This window comes from Podarcis erhardii (genome assembly GCF_964252035.2).
Source record: "Podarcis erhardii genome assembly, chromosome: 16".
In the NCBI taxonomy this organism is placed as follows: domain Eukaryota; kingdom Metazoa; phylum Chordata; class Lepidosauria; order Squamata; family Lacertidae; genus Podarcis; species Podarcis erhardii.
The window spans coordinates 35753178-35765482 of NC_138514.1; the positions used below are offsets into that span (position 1 = coordinate 35753178).

Below are 12305 nucleotides of genomic sequence, written 5' to 3' on the forward strand. Positions count from 1 at the left end.
TGCAGCCCAAGAGAACAAACACTGGTGGGATTTCTGTGCCAAACGATTCCAAACGCTGACCACAAAAAGGCATCCACTTTCTAGCTCTTTATTTCGTAAGCTGGAATAGAACTGAACTGCACACAGCTCAGCCGGCCTGCTTTTATAGGCAGCCGGCTGTCAACATTGTAACAACAACAGCCCAGAGTTCCCGCCTAAAATAACTGACGCGGACCTGAGTGAAAACTATATACAGTATCCCCCTGCTGGCCCAGGGTGAAACTTCACTACATAACACCCCTCCCCACCGAGATAAGGCGTTAGTTACAATCGTAATGGTTTCCTTATATACAGCACTACGCGTAATGGTTCAATTAGGCACAAAAGCATATTGGTTACATTTCCCATACTTAGACCAACAGTGATACATGTCCAACAACATAGTCCTTTAAATAAGTTGGGCGCTTGGAAACTCTGCCAGGCCGCCGGGGACTGGTAGCCAAGTCCGGAGGGCCACACAGTTCTTGCTGAGGCTGTGGTGCGACCCTAGGTGGCGTTGGAACCAACTCCCCTGGATCCGCTGCTGTGGGTGGAGCCTCCGCAAGTGGAGTGGTCTGAGTCTGTGGTAAGTCTGGCAGACCCTCTGAAGCGGCTTGGTTTGGCTCCACGCTGGCAGTTTGCGAGGGAGGTGTAGGTGGGGCCTCGCCGTCTGTACGTGTCTCTTCTGGAGCCGCAAGCGCAGTTGGGGGCACCTCGGTAGTGTCCAAGTCCCCAACCCTGCGCCTAAGCTGGTCTATGTGCCGTCGCCACAAGCGTCCGTCTTCGAGTGCCACCTGGTACGAGCGAGGTCCAGTGACTCCCACTACTGTGGCTGGCACCCAAGGAATGTCCCCCACATAGTTCCGGGCAAAGACCTGGTTTCCTGGGACAAATGACCGTGGCGCGTTGGCACAGCCTGGGGGTTCAGCCACGGCAAAGTCCGGGTGTAGCCGGTCGAGCGGTGACCTGAGGCGGCGGCCCATAAGCAGTTCAGCAGGACTCCTCCCAGTGGCCGCATGAGGGGTGATGTGTTGCACGAACAAGTATTCGGCGACCCGCTCATGCCAGTCTCCCCGGTCCAGGCGCGCCAGTGCCTCTTTTGTCGAGCGCACCATTCTTTCCGCTTGCCCGTTGCTGGATGGATGAAAGGGTGCCGTTAGGGCATGGCGGATGCCCAGTCCCAAAAGATACCGCTCAAACGTGCCTGACGTGAACTGTGGTCCGTTGTCAGAGACAAGGACATCAGGACACCCATGCGTTGCAAACAGGCCTCGCAGCACCCGGATGACAGCTTCGGTAGTGGTGGAGGGCATCAGGGCGACCTCCAGCCATTTGGAATAGGCATCCACCACTACCATAAAGGTCCGGCCGTGAAAGGGGCCAGCCAGATCAATGTGCACCCTCGACCAGGGTGTCTTTGGCGTCTCCCAGGTGTGTCCCTTAGCTGCCGGTGGTGCAGGCCTCGACTCTTGGCACGCTTGACAGGCGGACACCCAGGCAGTGATGGCATCGTCCATATTAGGCCACCAGACGTAACACCGAGCCAACGCCTTCATTTTGACAATTCCCGGGTGGCCAACGTGCAGAGCCTCCAGGACGCGCTGACGGAGTCCCTGGGGAATCACGACGCGGTCTCCCCACAGCAGACAGCCGCGATGAGCTGAGAGTTCATGTTGTCTGGTTGCGAAGGGCTGGAACTCTGATGCAAAAGGCCCTTGTGGCCACCCCCTCCACACCCAGTTGAGCACCCGGCTGATGGTGCGATCCTGGGCAGACGCGGAGGCCACAGTGGCAGCTGATACAGGCGCTGCCGGAAGATCCTCAATCAGAAGGAGCGATGAAGCTGGAGCCGGGTCTTCCACAAATGCTGGAAGAGGGCAACGGCTGAGGGCGTCGGCATGGCCCATCGATTTCCCCGGGCGATGGATGAGCCGGTAGTGGTAGGCAGCCAGGAAAACAGTCCATCGCAGCATGCGTGGCGAGAGGACCGGTGGAGTTGGACGATCACCGGCAAGGAGGCCCAGGAGTGGCTTGTGGTCAGTGATGAGGTCAAAAGTCCTGCCATAGAGGTATTCATGGAACCTCTTCACTCCAGCCACAAGTGCCAATGCCTCCTTGTCGAGCTGGCTGTAATTCCGTTCCGTCAGAGATAGTGTCCTGGAAAAGTAGGCGAGTGGTGCTTCTCTTCCATCTGGAAAACGGTGACTAAGGACAGCACCGATGCCAAAAGGTGAGGCGTCGCAGGCAAGGACCAGTGGCCTGGATTCACTGTACTGTACCAGCACACTGTCTGATGAAAGGAGAGCCTTAACCGCGTTGAAGGCCGCCGTCTCCCGATGACCCCAGGCCCAAGGCGTCTTTGTACTAAGGAGTCGGTGAAGAGGCTCAGCCACTGTGGCTTTGTGGGGCAGGAACATGTTATAAAAGTTCAGCAGCCCCAGGAATGCCTGCAACTCCGTCTTGTTCTTTGGGGTGGGGGCCTGCTGGATAGCGCGGATCTTGGATGTGGTCGGGTGAAGGCCGGAGGCATCGATAAGATAGCCCAGGAACTCTACCTGTGGAACGGCGATCTGGCACTTCTCCCTCTTTACCTTGAGCCCGGCCTCTTGGAACCTGGTCAGCACGGCACGGAGGCGCTCGAACAGCTGCTGGTGTGAGTCTGCAGACACCAAGACGTCATCAAAATATGGTACCACGCCCGGAAGCCCTTGCAGGAGACGCTCCATAAGGCTTTGGAAGATGCCAGGAGCCACACTCACCCCGAACTGCAACCGGCGGCAACGGAATGCCCCCCGGTGGGTGACGATCGTCTGGGCTTCAGCAGTGGCATCATCGACGGGCAGTTGTTGATAGGCTTGGGCAAGGTCCAGCTTAGCGAAGACCTTACCCTCACCCAGGGAATGCAGCAGGTGTTGGACAACAGGAACCGGATAAGCGTGCTGCTGAAGTGCCTTGTTGATCGTGCACTTGTAGTCAGCGCAGATTCTCACCGACCCATCTGGCTTGACAGGCGTGACGATGGGGGTTTCCCACTTGGCGTGGTCAACCGGCTCCAAAACTCCTTGGGCGATCAGTTTGTCCAGTTGTTCGTCCACCTTAGCCTTGAGAGCAAAGGGAACCCGGCGTGGCTTTAGCTTGATGGGGGCGACTTGTGGATCAAGGCTAAAGGAGATGGGCGTACCTGTATATTGCCCCAAGGTGCCATCAAAAACCTCGGCAAAGTCTTTGACCAGACCCTCAGTCTCTGCGTTAGAGATGCAGTTGATGCCGGTGACTTCCAGGCCGAGGGCATCAAACCAGTCTAGCCCTAGGAGGCTTGGCCGCTGACCTTCGACCACCACCAACCGGAGCAGGCCCGAAAAATCCTTGAAGGCAATCCGGAACCGGCCAACGCCTACCACAGGAATGTCGTTTCCCTGGTAGTCTTTCAGGTGTACGCGGTGAGAGTCGAGTTGCCTTTTGGACACTCTGGGTACCAGTCTTTTGATGGTGCTCCACGACACGATGGACAGGGCAGACCCGGTGTCGATCTCCATGTCACATGGAGCTCCTTCAATGAGCACCGTGACGTTCAGCTTGCGTCGCGTAGGCGAGTCGGTTTGGCCAATCGTGGTTCCAGACGGGCAGCGGCAGTTGGTGAGAGCGAAACAACTTTCCTTGGCAGACTGGAGGGAAGGCTTGGACTTGCGAGTCGATGAAGGGGGAGTGTCAGACGGAGCCGATCGGCAGACCTTAGCGATGTGGCCCCTTCTGGAACACTTCCTACAGATGGCGTCTCTGAATCGACACTTGGCACGGGAATGGTTGCCTCCGCAGCCGGCACATTCCGGTTGGCCCTTGGACTTCTGTTGGAACTTCCTGTGCTCCCGCTTTGTCTGGTGCACGTCATCGCCTTCACTGGAGGATGCCTCATCACTGCTGGCCTCTTCATGATGCACCGGAACTGGCTCCCTAGCAAGACGCGGGCTGCTGCACTTGCGGATCTCCTGGGCGGAGCGTTCAGCAGCTTCTGAGGCCACAGCCTCCTCAATGGCTTTCTGCAGCGTGAGGTCTGGCTTGGCGAGGAGACGCCGTTGCAGATGGATGTCCCGGACCCCGCAGACGATTCGATCCATCAGGGCATCGTCTAAGTCTCGGAACTCACAGTGCATTGCAGCCTGTCGCAGGGCGGTGGTGTAGTTGTTGATTGACTCCCCCTCTGCCTGGTTCCGGTGGTAGAACGCATGGCGGGCAGCAATCTTGGACGGCTTTGGTGCGTAGTGGTTGCGGAGCTTCTCTTGGATCGTGTCCCATGGTGTTGCCTGGACTGCTTCGGGCGCAACCAATGCTCGGGCCGTCTCAAACACCTCAGGCCCACAGAGGCTGAGGAATAGGCCCCGCTTCCGATCCTTTGATACTGCTGTCAGCTCGTTGGCTTGGAGGTAGCAGTCGAACCGAGCGAGGTAGGAATCCCATGATTCAGAGGCTGGCGCAAACGGCGGTAGAGGCACAAGTGAAGCCATGATTCCGATGCCGGCGTGAAGGGCGATGGATGGAACACAGTGCTCTAGCCAGAACAGTCAGCTCTGAATTGGTTCTGTCCAGTGATTTCGCTCTGTGATTCAGCTCAGTGATTCAGCTCAGTTCAGAGGCTGGCCGCATCTGGCTGTGCTCTGATGTCCATCAATCCCACCTTCGTCGCCAGTGTTAAGTTGTGGGTTGACATAGCCGACGACACAGCGATTTCTCCAACTAGCTCTTTATTTCGTAAGCTGGAATAGAACTGAACTGCACACAGCTCAGCCGGCCTGCTTTTATAGGCAGCCGGCTGTCAACATTGTAACAACAACAGCCCAGAGTTCCCGCCTAAAATAACTGACGCGGACCTGAGTGAAAACTATATACAGTATCCCCCTGCTGGCCCAGGGTGAAACTTCACTACATAACATCTATCTATCTATCTATCTCTCTATCTATCTAGATACATAAAAAGAATATGGATATGCTTGATTTAAGTTTTGCTCTCGAGGGCTGAAAGCAATTTGCTTTTACAATCAGAGAATTCAAGATTTAAACAGCCACAATTTTATTTATTAAATTTGTGTACCGCCCTTCATCCGAAGATCACAACATGAAAATACAAAATGAGAACACAAAATACGTAATAAAAACAAGAAAAAAGCCAAAACCAACCAAAAACTCCCTTGTCACAAACACATTTTTAAAGACATAGAATGTTAATCAGCCAAATGCCTGGTTAAAGAGAAACATTTTTCCTGGGCACCTAAAGATAAGTAATGAAGGCACCGGACAAGCCTCCCTGGGGAGAGCACTCCGCAGTGTTCGATGTAAGGACAGAATGGCTTAATTGATTTTCCTAATATGCCGCCGCCTACTAATTTCCCCCTCATAACATGACTAGTAGAAACAAAGGTGGGCAACTCTACAAGGGCCACAAACCAATGGTGGGCAAGGCCAGAAGCAGACAGAGAGTCAGGATACTGTCAGCAGCTCCTGGCTGGTTGCCCAGGAGAGCATAAAGACAAGGAAAAGTTTCTTACAGTCCTTTTTTGATTCAAACTTTACAGTGAGAGGCTATAGAACCCAGCCTCTTGGATAATGGCGCTGTCCCAAGTGAATCTCCACCCCTTGCTCTCCCACTTCTTCATTTGTCATCACCATCATCTCCTCTACGTGCCCTCTGCCTTTGAGCTCTTTGCTCCCCTACTTTCAAGGCCCACCAAGTTCTGGGAGATGGAGGGTCTGGGATGCTTTCTAATGACAACGTGTCAGCCGGGTATTGCTCTGGCTCTCCTATGATTTCCCAGCTTTCCCCCTCATCTGCCTCTGAGCTGCTATCTCCCTCAAATCCCTGTTGTAAATCTATGCTGTCTTCCTCTTCCTCCTCCCTGGAAGGGTCCAGGTGGGGAGGTGGTCTCCAGCAGTCTTCCTCTGCCCAGTCCATGACACAGAGAGATTAATGCACAATTTATCTCTATACAGTAGGCTAGTTTCTATCCTTGCCAACAAAGGTCCGTATAGTTAAAGCCATGGTTTTCCCAGTAGTGATGTGTGGAAGTGAGAGCTGGACCATAAAGAAGGCTGATCGCCAAAGAATTGATGTTTTTGAATTACAGTGGTGCCTCGCAAGACAATTTTAATTCGTTCAGCGAGTCTCTTCGTCTTGCGGTTTTTTCGTCTTGCGAAGCACCCCTATTAGCAGATTAGTGGATTAGCGCTATTAGCGGCTTAGCGGCTATTAGCGGCTTAGCGGCTTAGCAAAAGGGGGGGGGAACTTGCAAGAACTCGCAAGACGAAGCAAGCCCATAGGGAAATTTGTCTTTCGAAGCACCTCAAAAACGGAAAACTCTTTCGTCTAGCGAGTTTTTCGTCTAGCGAGTTTTTCGTCTTGCGGGGCACCACTGTATGGTGCTGGAGGAGACTCTTGAAAGTCCCATAGATAGCAAGAAGATCAAACGCATCCATTCTGAAGGAAATCAGCCCTGAGTGCTCACTGGAAGGACAGATCCTGAAGCTGAGACTCCAATACTTTGGCCACCTCATGAGAAGAGAAGACTCCCTGGAAAAGACCCTGATGTTGGGAAAGAGGGAGGGCACAAGGAGAAGGGGACGACGGAGCACAAGATGGTTGGATAGTGTTCTCGAAGCTACCAGCATGAGTCCGACCAAACTGCGGGAGGCAGTGGAAGACAGGAGTGCCTGGCGTGCTCTGGTCCAGGGGGTCACGAAGAGTCGGACACGACTAAACGACTAAACAACAACAACGTTTCTATCCACAGTCATGAACCCCTTTTCTAGTCTTTATCTGGACAAGCAAAGAGGCACGATCAGAGCTCAAGGGCACATTTCCAGCCAGGCAAACACATGCAAGGAGGGTGTGAAGCTGGGCAGGTGAGGAGAGTGAAAAAACACGTAAACGTAATAGGCTGTATGATAACAACTGCAAACTTATTTACTTAAAATTACTCCTCAAAAATTAGATACGGCTTCTTATAGTGTCAAAATCAACATTGTGACATAATACAGTGGTACCTCGGGTTACATATGCTTCAGGTTACAAACGCTTCAGGTTACAGACTCCGGTAACCCAGAAATAGTACCTCGGGTTAAGAACTTTGCTTCAGGATCTTCAAACACTACAGATTGTGGACAAGACGGAGTGCTTCCGGAAGTGGCAGAAAGATATATCTAAATTTGTCTGGCAGGGCAAAAAGCCCAGAATTAAGTTTAAGATATTAACAGATGCGAAAGAAAGAGGGGGCTTTGCCCTGCCAGACTTAAAGCTGTACTATGAAGCCGCAGCTTTCTGCTGGCTAAAAGACTGGCTACTTCTCGAAGATACTGATGTATTGGACTTGGAAGGTTTTAACAATGCTTTTGGTTGGCATGCATACTTATGGTATGACAAAGTTAAGATCAATAAGGCCTTTAAGAACCATATTGTCAGGAAGGCAGTGTTCAATGTCTGGACAAAATATAAAGACTTATTGGAAAATAAAACTCCAAGGTGGCTTTCGCCTCTGGAAGCTAAGGCCCGAAAAAGACCCAATATGGAGGCCAAATGGCCAAAATATTGGGAAATATTAGAAAAAGATGGAGACAATTGGAAATTGCAGAGTTTGGAGAAAATGAAGGATAAGGTGCGAGACTGGTTACATTATGCTCAGATTAAAGAAGTTTTTAAAAATGACAAAAAGTTAGGGTTCCAGGTGGAGAAATCAAAGTTAGAAACAGAATTGTTAGAACCAAAGACAAAGGTACTATCTAGAATGTATAACTTGCTGTTAAAATGGAATACACAAGACGAAATGGTTAAATCGGCTATGATAAAGTGGGCGCAGGACATTGGGCATAACATTATGTTTGAGGATTGGGAAAGGTTGTGGACCACTGGGTTGAACTTCACCGCATGTAATGCTCTGAAGGAAAATGTAATGAAAATGATATATAGATGGTACATGACCCCAGTTAAACTTGCCAAAATATACCATTCGTCTGATAATAAATGTTGGAAATGTAAAGAAAATGAAGGAACATTCTTTCACCTCTGGTGGACATGCCCTAGGGTGAAGGCCTTCTGGGAAATGATATATAATGAGTTGAAAAAGGTATTTAAGTATACCTTTACTAAGAAACCAGAGGCCTTCCTTCTGGGTATTGTCGGCCAGAAGGTGTTAAAGAAGGACCGAACATTCTTTATGTATGCAACAACGGCAGCAAGGATACTCATCGCAAAAAACTGGAAAACTCAAGATCTACCCACACTGGAAGAGTGGCAGATGCAGCTGATGGACTATATTCAACTGGCCGAGATGACTGGCAGAATCCGAGACCTGGGAGAAGAGAAAATGGAGGAAGACTGGAAGAAATTTAAGATGTATCTACAAAAACATTGTAATTTGGTTGAATGTTAAGAAGGATGCTAGATTATAAAAAATTGGCCACCACTAAATTAGATTTAAATTTGATGATAAGTGAGATTAAAGAAAATATAAAAAAAAATTTTGGAAGAATTGCTAGATTATATTTGAATGAGTGGATATGAGATTGTAAACAAGTTGATAATTTGTTTGGAAAAAAAACTTTTAATGATGTAAATGGGAGCGGGAGACGTGAGGGAGTCCAAAGAAGTGATGAAACCAGGTTTGTGACAGAAGTAAGATTGTTTATTATTTGTGCATTTATATTTAAAAACTTTAATAAATATTTATATATATAAAAAAAGAACTTTGCTTCAGGATGAGAACAGAAATCGTGCTCCAGTGGCACGGCGGCAGCAGGAGGCCCCATTAGCTAAAGTGGTGCTTCAGGCTAAGAACAGTTTCAGGTTAAGAACGGACCTCCGGAACAAACTAAGTACTTAATCCGAGGTACCACTGTATATTAAAATGTATATTAAAATTATTCAGTTGACAACCCAGTCCAGTATGTACAAAATACAAATCCTATTTTCATTCATTTCTAATATACTCATTTCTAATTTCTTCATCTTCTCTTGTATTTTTCTGTCTGACGTATTCCTTAGAAGAGTGACATGAAATGATCTTCTAAGTGTCTAATCTATCAAGCTGGTAGACAAAAGAAAATGGCACTGTTAGATGGTTGGCACAGGCAGACGAGACATGGATTACTGGATATTCCCTTCATCAGCTGTGCGTAACTCTAAATCATATAAACATACACACTTTGTAATATAATAGCTACAAGAATTCCAAAGAAACATACAAGGGTATAATAAATGCACATCCTTGTATATAACAAGGAATCCAGGAATCCTTGCCTTATCTGCCTGTGCCAACCATCTACCAGTGACAGTGTATTTTGGTTTTGGTGAGGAGAGTGGCCTGGGTCAGGCTTCAGGGGCCAGGCTTCCTCCCCTCTTGGCCATAGATAAGCAGTACAAAGAGAAAGCAGTCTCTTACCAGTAACAGAAATGTTTAATCAATGCAACGAAAGAACAAGCAGCCGTTTATGGAGTGCACTTCCTTCTAGTCACTTCCGTCCTCCCATCTCCTAGCCACCTGATTTCTCAACCACTGAGCCTTTTGCGAAGCCACCTTATCTAATCTGCTAGCCTTGGGCCTGAGAAGCTGCACATCTTCCGGTGAGAGAGTCTGCTATCTCACTCTCTTCCTTTTCTTCTCCTTGCTGTTCACTTCCCAGTACTGCCCAGCTATTATCTTCCAAACTGTGACCCTCGGCAAACCGTTGTTCTAAATCAACTACTGTGGAGTTTCAGGATTCTGGCCATGAGCATGGGAAGGGGTAGGATCCCACTATTTCTTATCAGAGTTGTATTCCTCAGCCTGGTCTCTGGGGGTGCAGAGAGGATGTGGCTAAGGAGGAAGAATGGTCTGGGGAGAGCCCACAGGGTCCTGAGGTCCCCAACCCTGAGCTAGAGACAAGGCTGCCATTATTAAAAAGAAATCATGTATGTGCTTTGGTTTGTAGAACAATGGCTAAACGATTTCTTAAGTGGCCCAGCGAAACCAAGTGGGGTGGGTGGGTTGAGAAATGCTGGTGTGCAGTCAACTCTGCTGAGCCTGGCATCCAGAAGGGCACTGATCCAGGAAATGCCTAAGAGCAAATGAGAAGACGAGGAGAATCAAAGGCAGGCGCTGTGGAAGAACCAGCGATGACATACCTGTTCCCCATGGAGGATCTGCTTTAAACGGTCTCCTTCGAACACCATCACTTTTCCCTTGATGCTGTGTCGAGGGGCCCCCGCCACGACCAAAGTGCCGCGTGGCGTGTCGATCGCGCCCACGCTGTAGCCTGGAGGAGAAAGAAGCAGAACTTCCTCAAGGTCAAGAAGAAGCTGGGAAGCTGGTGGGAGTTTTACACACAAAGAACAATGCAGAGCGATAGACGGATAGACGGTTGGTTTTGGGGTTCTCTCGTTTCTCCCTCCGCATCAGTTTATGAGTGCATAAAGGGGTCAGCAAACTTTTCCAGCAGGGGGCCGGTCCACTGTCCCTCAGACCTTGTGGGGGGCCAGACTATATTTTGAAAAAAATAATGATGAATGAATTCCTATGCCCCACAAATAACCCAGATATGCATTTTAAATAAAAGCACACATTCTACTCATGTAAAAACACGCTGATTCCCGGACCATCCGTGGGCCAGATTTAGAAGGCGATTGGGCAGGATCCGGCCCCTGGGCCTTAGTTTGCCTACTCATGGCATAGACAGTGCTTTTTTCTGGGGGGACACAGGGGGACTCATACCCCTAAATATTCTGTGAATCTAACGGGAGAAGAAACCCAAATATTTAAAATTTTTAGTTTCTTCTCTAGCACGGTGAATCGTCAGCACCACCACGGAGAAGGCCCTCTGCCTGGTTCCCTGAGTTATGTTATAATTATTATTCACCTATATGTGTCTTATATTTATGTTATTTCTTTCTTATTATCCTTGACGTAGTATGTGTTGATGATGTGATATACAGTGGTACCTCGGGTTAAGTACTTTATTCGTTCCGAAGGTCCGTTCTTAACCTGAAACTGTTCTTAGCCTGAAGCACCGCTTAGCTAATGGGGCCTCCTGCTGCCGCCGTGCCGCCGGAGCATGATTTCTGTTCTTATCCTGAAGCGTATGTAACCTGAAGCGTATGTAACCTGAGGTACCACTGTAATAGAAAAGAATTTTTTTTTTTAAAAAAAAAAGAAGAGTGGAGACTTTTCTGAGGGGGGGCGGAGCACTACACCACTACCAGCCATTGGCTCTGGCTCCCCCTACTGTTCGTCTCCCTGCCTGTCACCCTACCAGTCCCAAATGGGCACCAGCAGCTGCTGCATCCAGGAGCAGATGGAGGGACACAGGTTCCTCATGAAATCTCCCCCCAGGAGACTCTGCCTTGTGAGGGCAGGTCAGTGCGAAAGTCAGAAAACGGTTGTGACGAAAGAAAGCTGGACCTCTTCCCATACCTAACTCTTTGAACATGGATGAGGATAGATGACTCTGTCAGCAATGAAGATATATATCTCAATGGATCTTCTACGGGCCAAGAGTTGCATCGATCTGTTTGTTCTCACACTCCCAGTCGATCAGCGCTAAGTGGATGAAACCCATTCATTCGAAGCCAATTGAAAGGGCTGCAGTAGCGCAGTAGCAGAGCACCTGCTTTGCATGCAGAAGGTCCCGAGTTTGATCCCCGGCATCTCCAGTTAGGACTGAGAAAAAGATCCTTTGCTTGAAATCCCAGAGAGTTGGGCCACTGATCTGACTCAGTATCAAGTAACCTCCTATGTTCCTGTTTATTTCAACCCTTAATACAGAACCACAAAGACTAGAATCTTGCTTTCTTTATAGGGGAACTCAATGGCAGCATCTCTGCTTTGCATGCAGAAGGTTTGATCCTCCTTGAGGCAACGCTCTGTGCTGACAATATGGAGCTAGATAGACCAACTGTCAGACCCTGGGAAAAAGTAGCTTCCTGTGTCCCTGAAAGTCAAATCATTCAGAGGAGTTGCAGAACAACAGTCATCTGAGAGGGTCCTTACCTAAATAGCCGTTTTTTGCACCCGGAGTGCCTATTGACTCGTTCAAGAAAACCACAGTGTTGTCTGCCATGTCGTAGAGAAGAACCCCTCCGGCCCAGTCAAACGCTCCCACAGCACCAAAAAGTATATAGCGCTGAAACAGATAGTAGTTAGGTCAGTGAAAGTTTAGCCAATAGATGGATAGATAGATCCCCTGCTTCTCTCTCTCTCTCTCATCTATCTATCTATCTATCTATCTAATCTATCATCTATCTATCTATCTATCTATCTATCATCTATCTA

At 49.2% G+C, this 12305-nt stretch overlaps 1 protein-coding gene across 1 annotated transcript in view; it reads right to left on the bottom strand.

The window, feature by feature from the left end:
• ITGAE (integrin subunit alpha E) overlaps window positions 1–12305 on the bottom strand; it is a gene marked incomplete at its 5' end in the record, with an annotated part of 60659 nt that overhangs the window by 39160 nt on the left and 9194 nt on the right. Inside the window, 2 exons of the mRNA XM_081844353.1 lie at window positions 10163–10293; window positions 12024–12173. Of these exons, the coding sequence (XP_081700479.1) occupies window positions 10163–10293; window positions 12024–12173 (281 nt within the window). The remainder of the gene's footprint in view (window positions 1–10162; window positions 10294–12023; window positions 12174–12305) is intronic.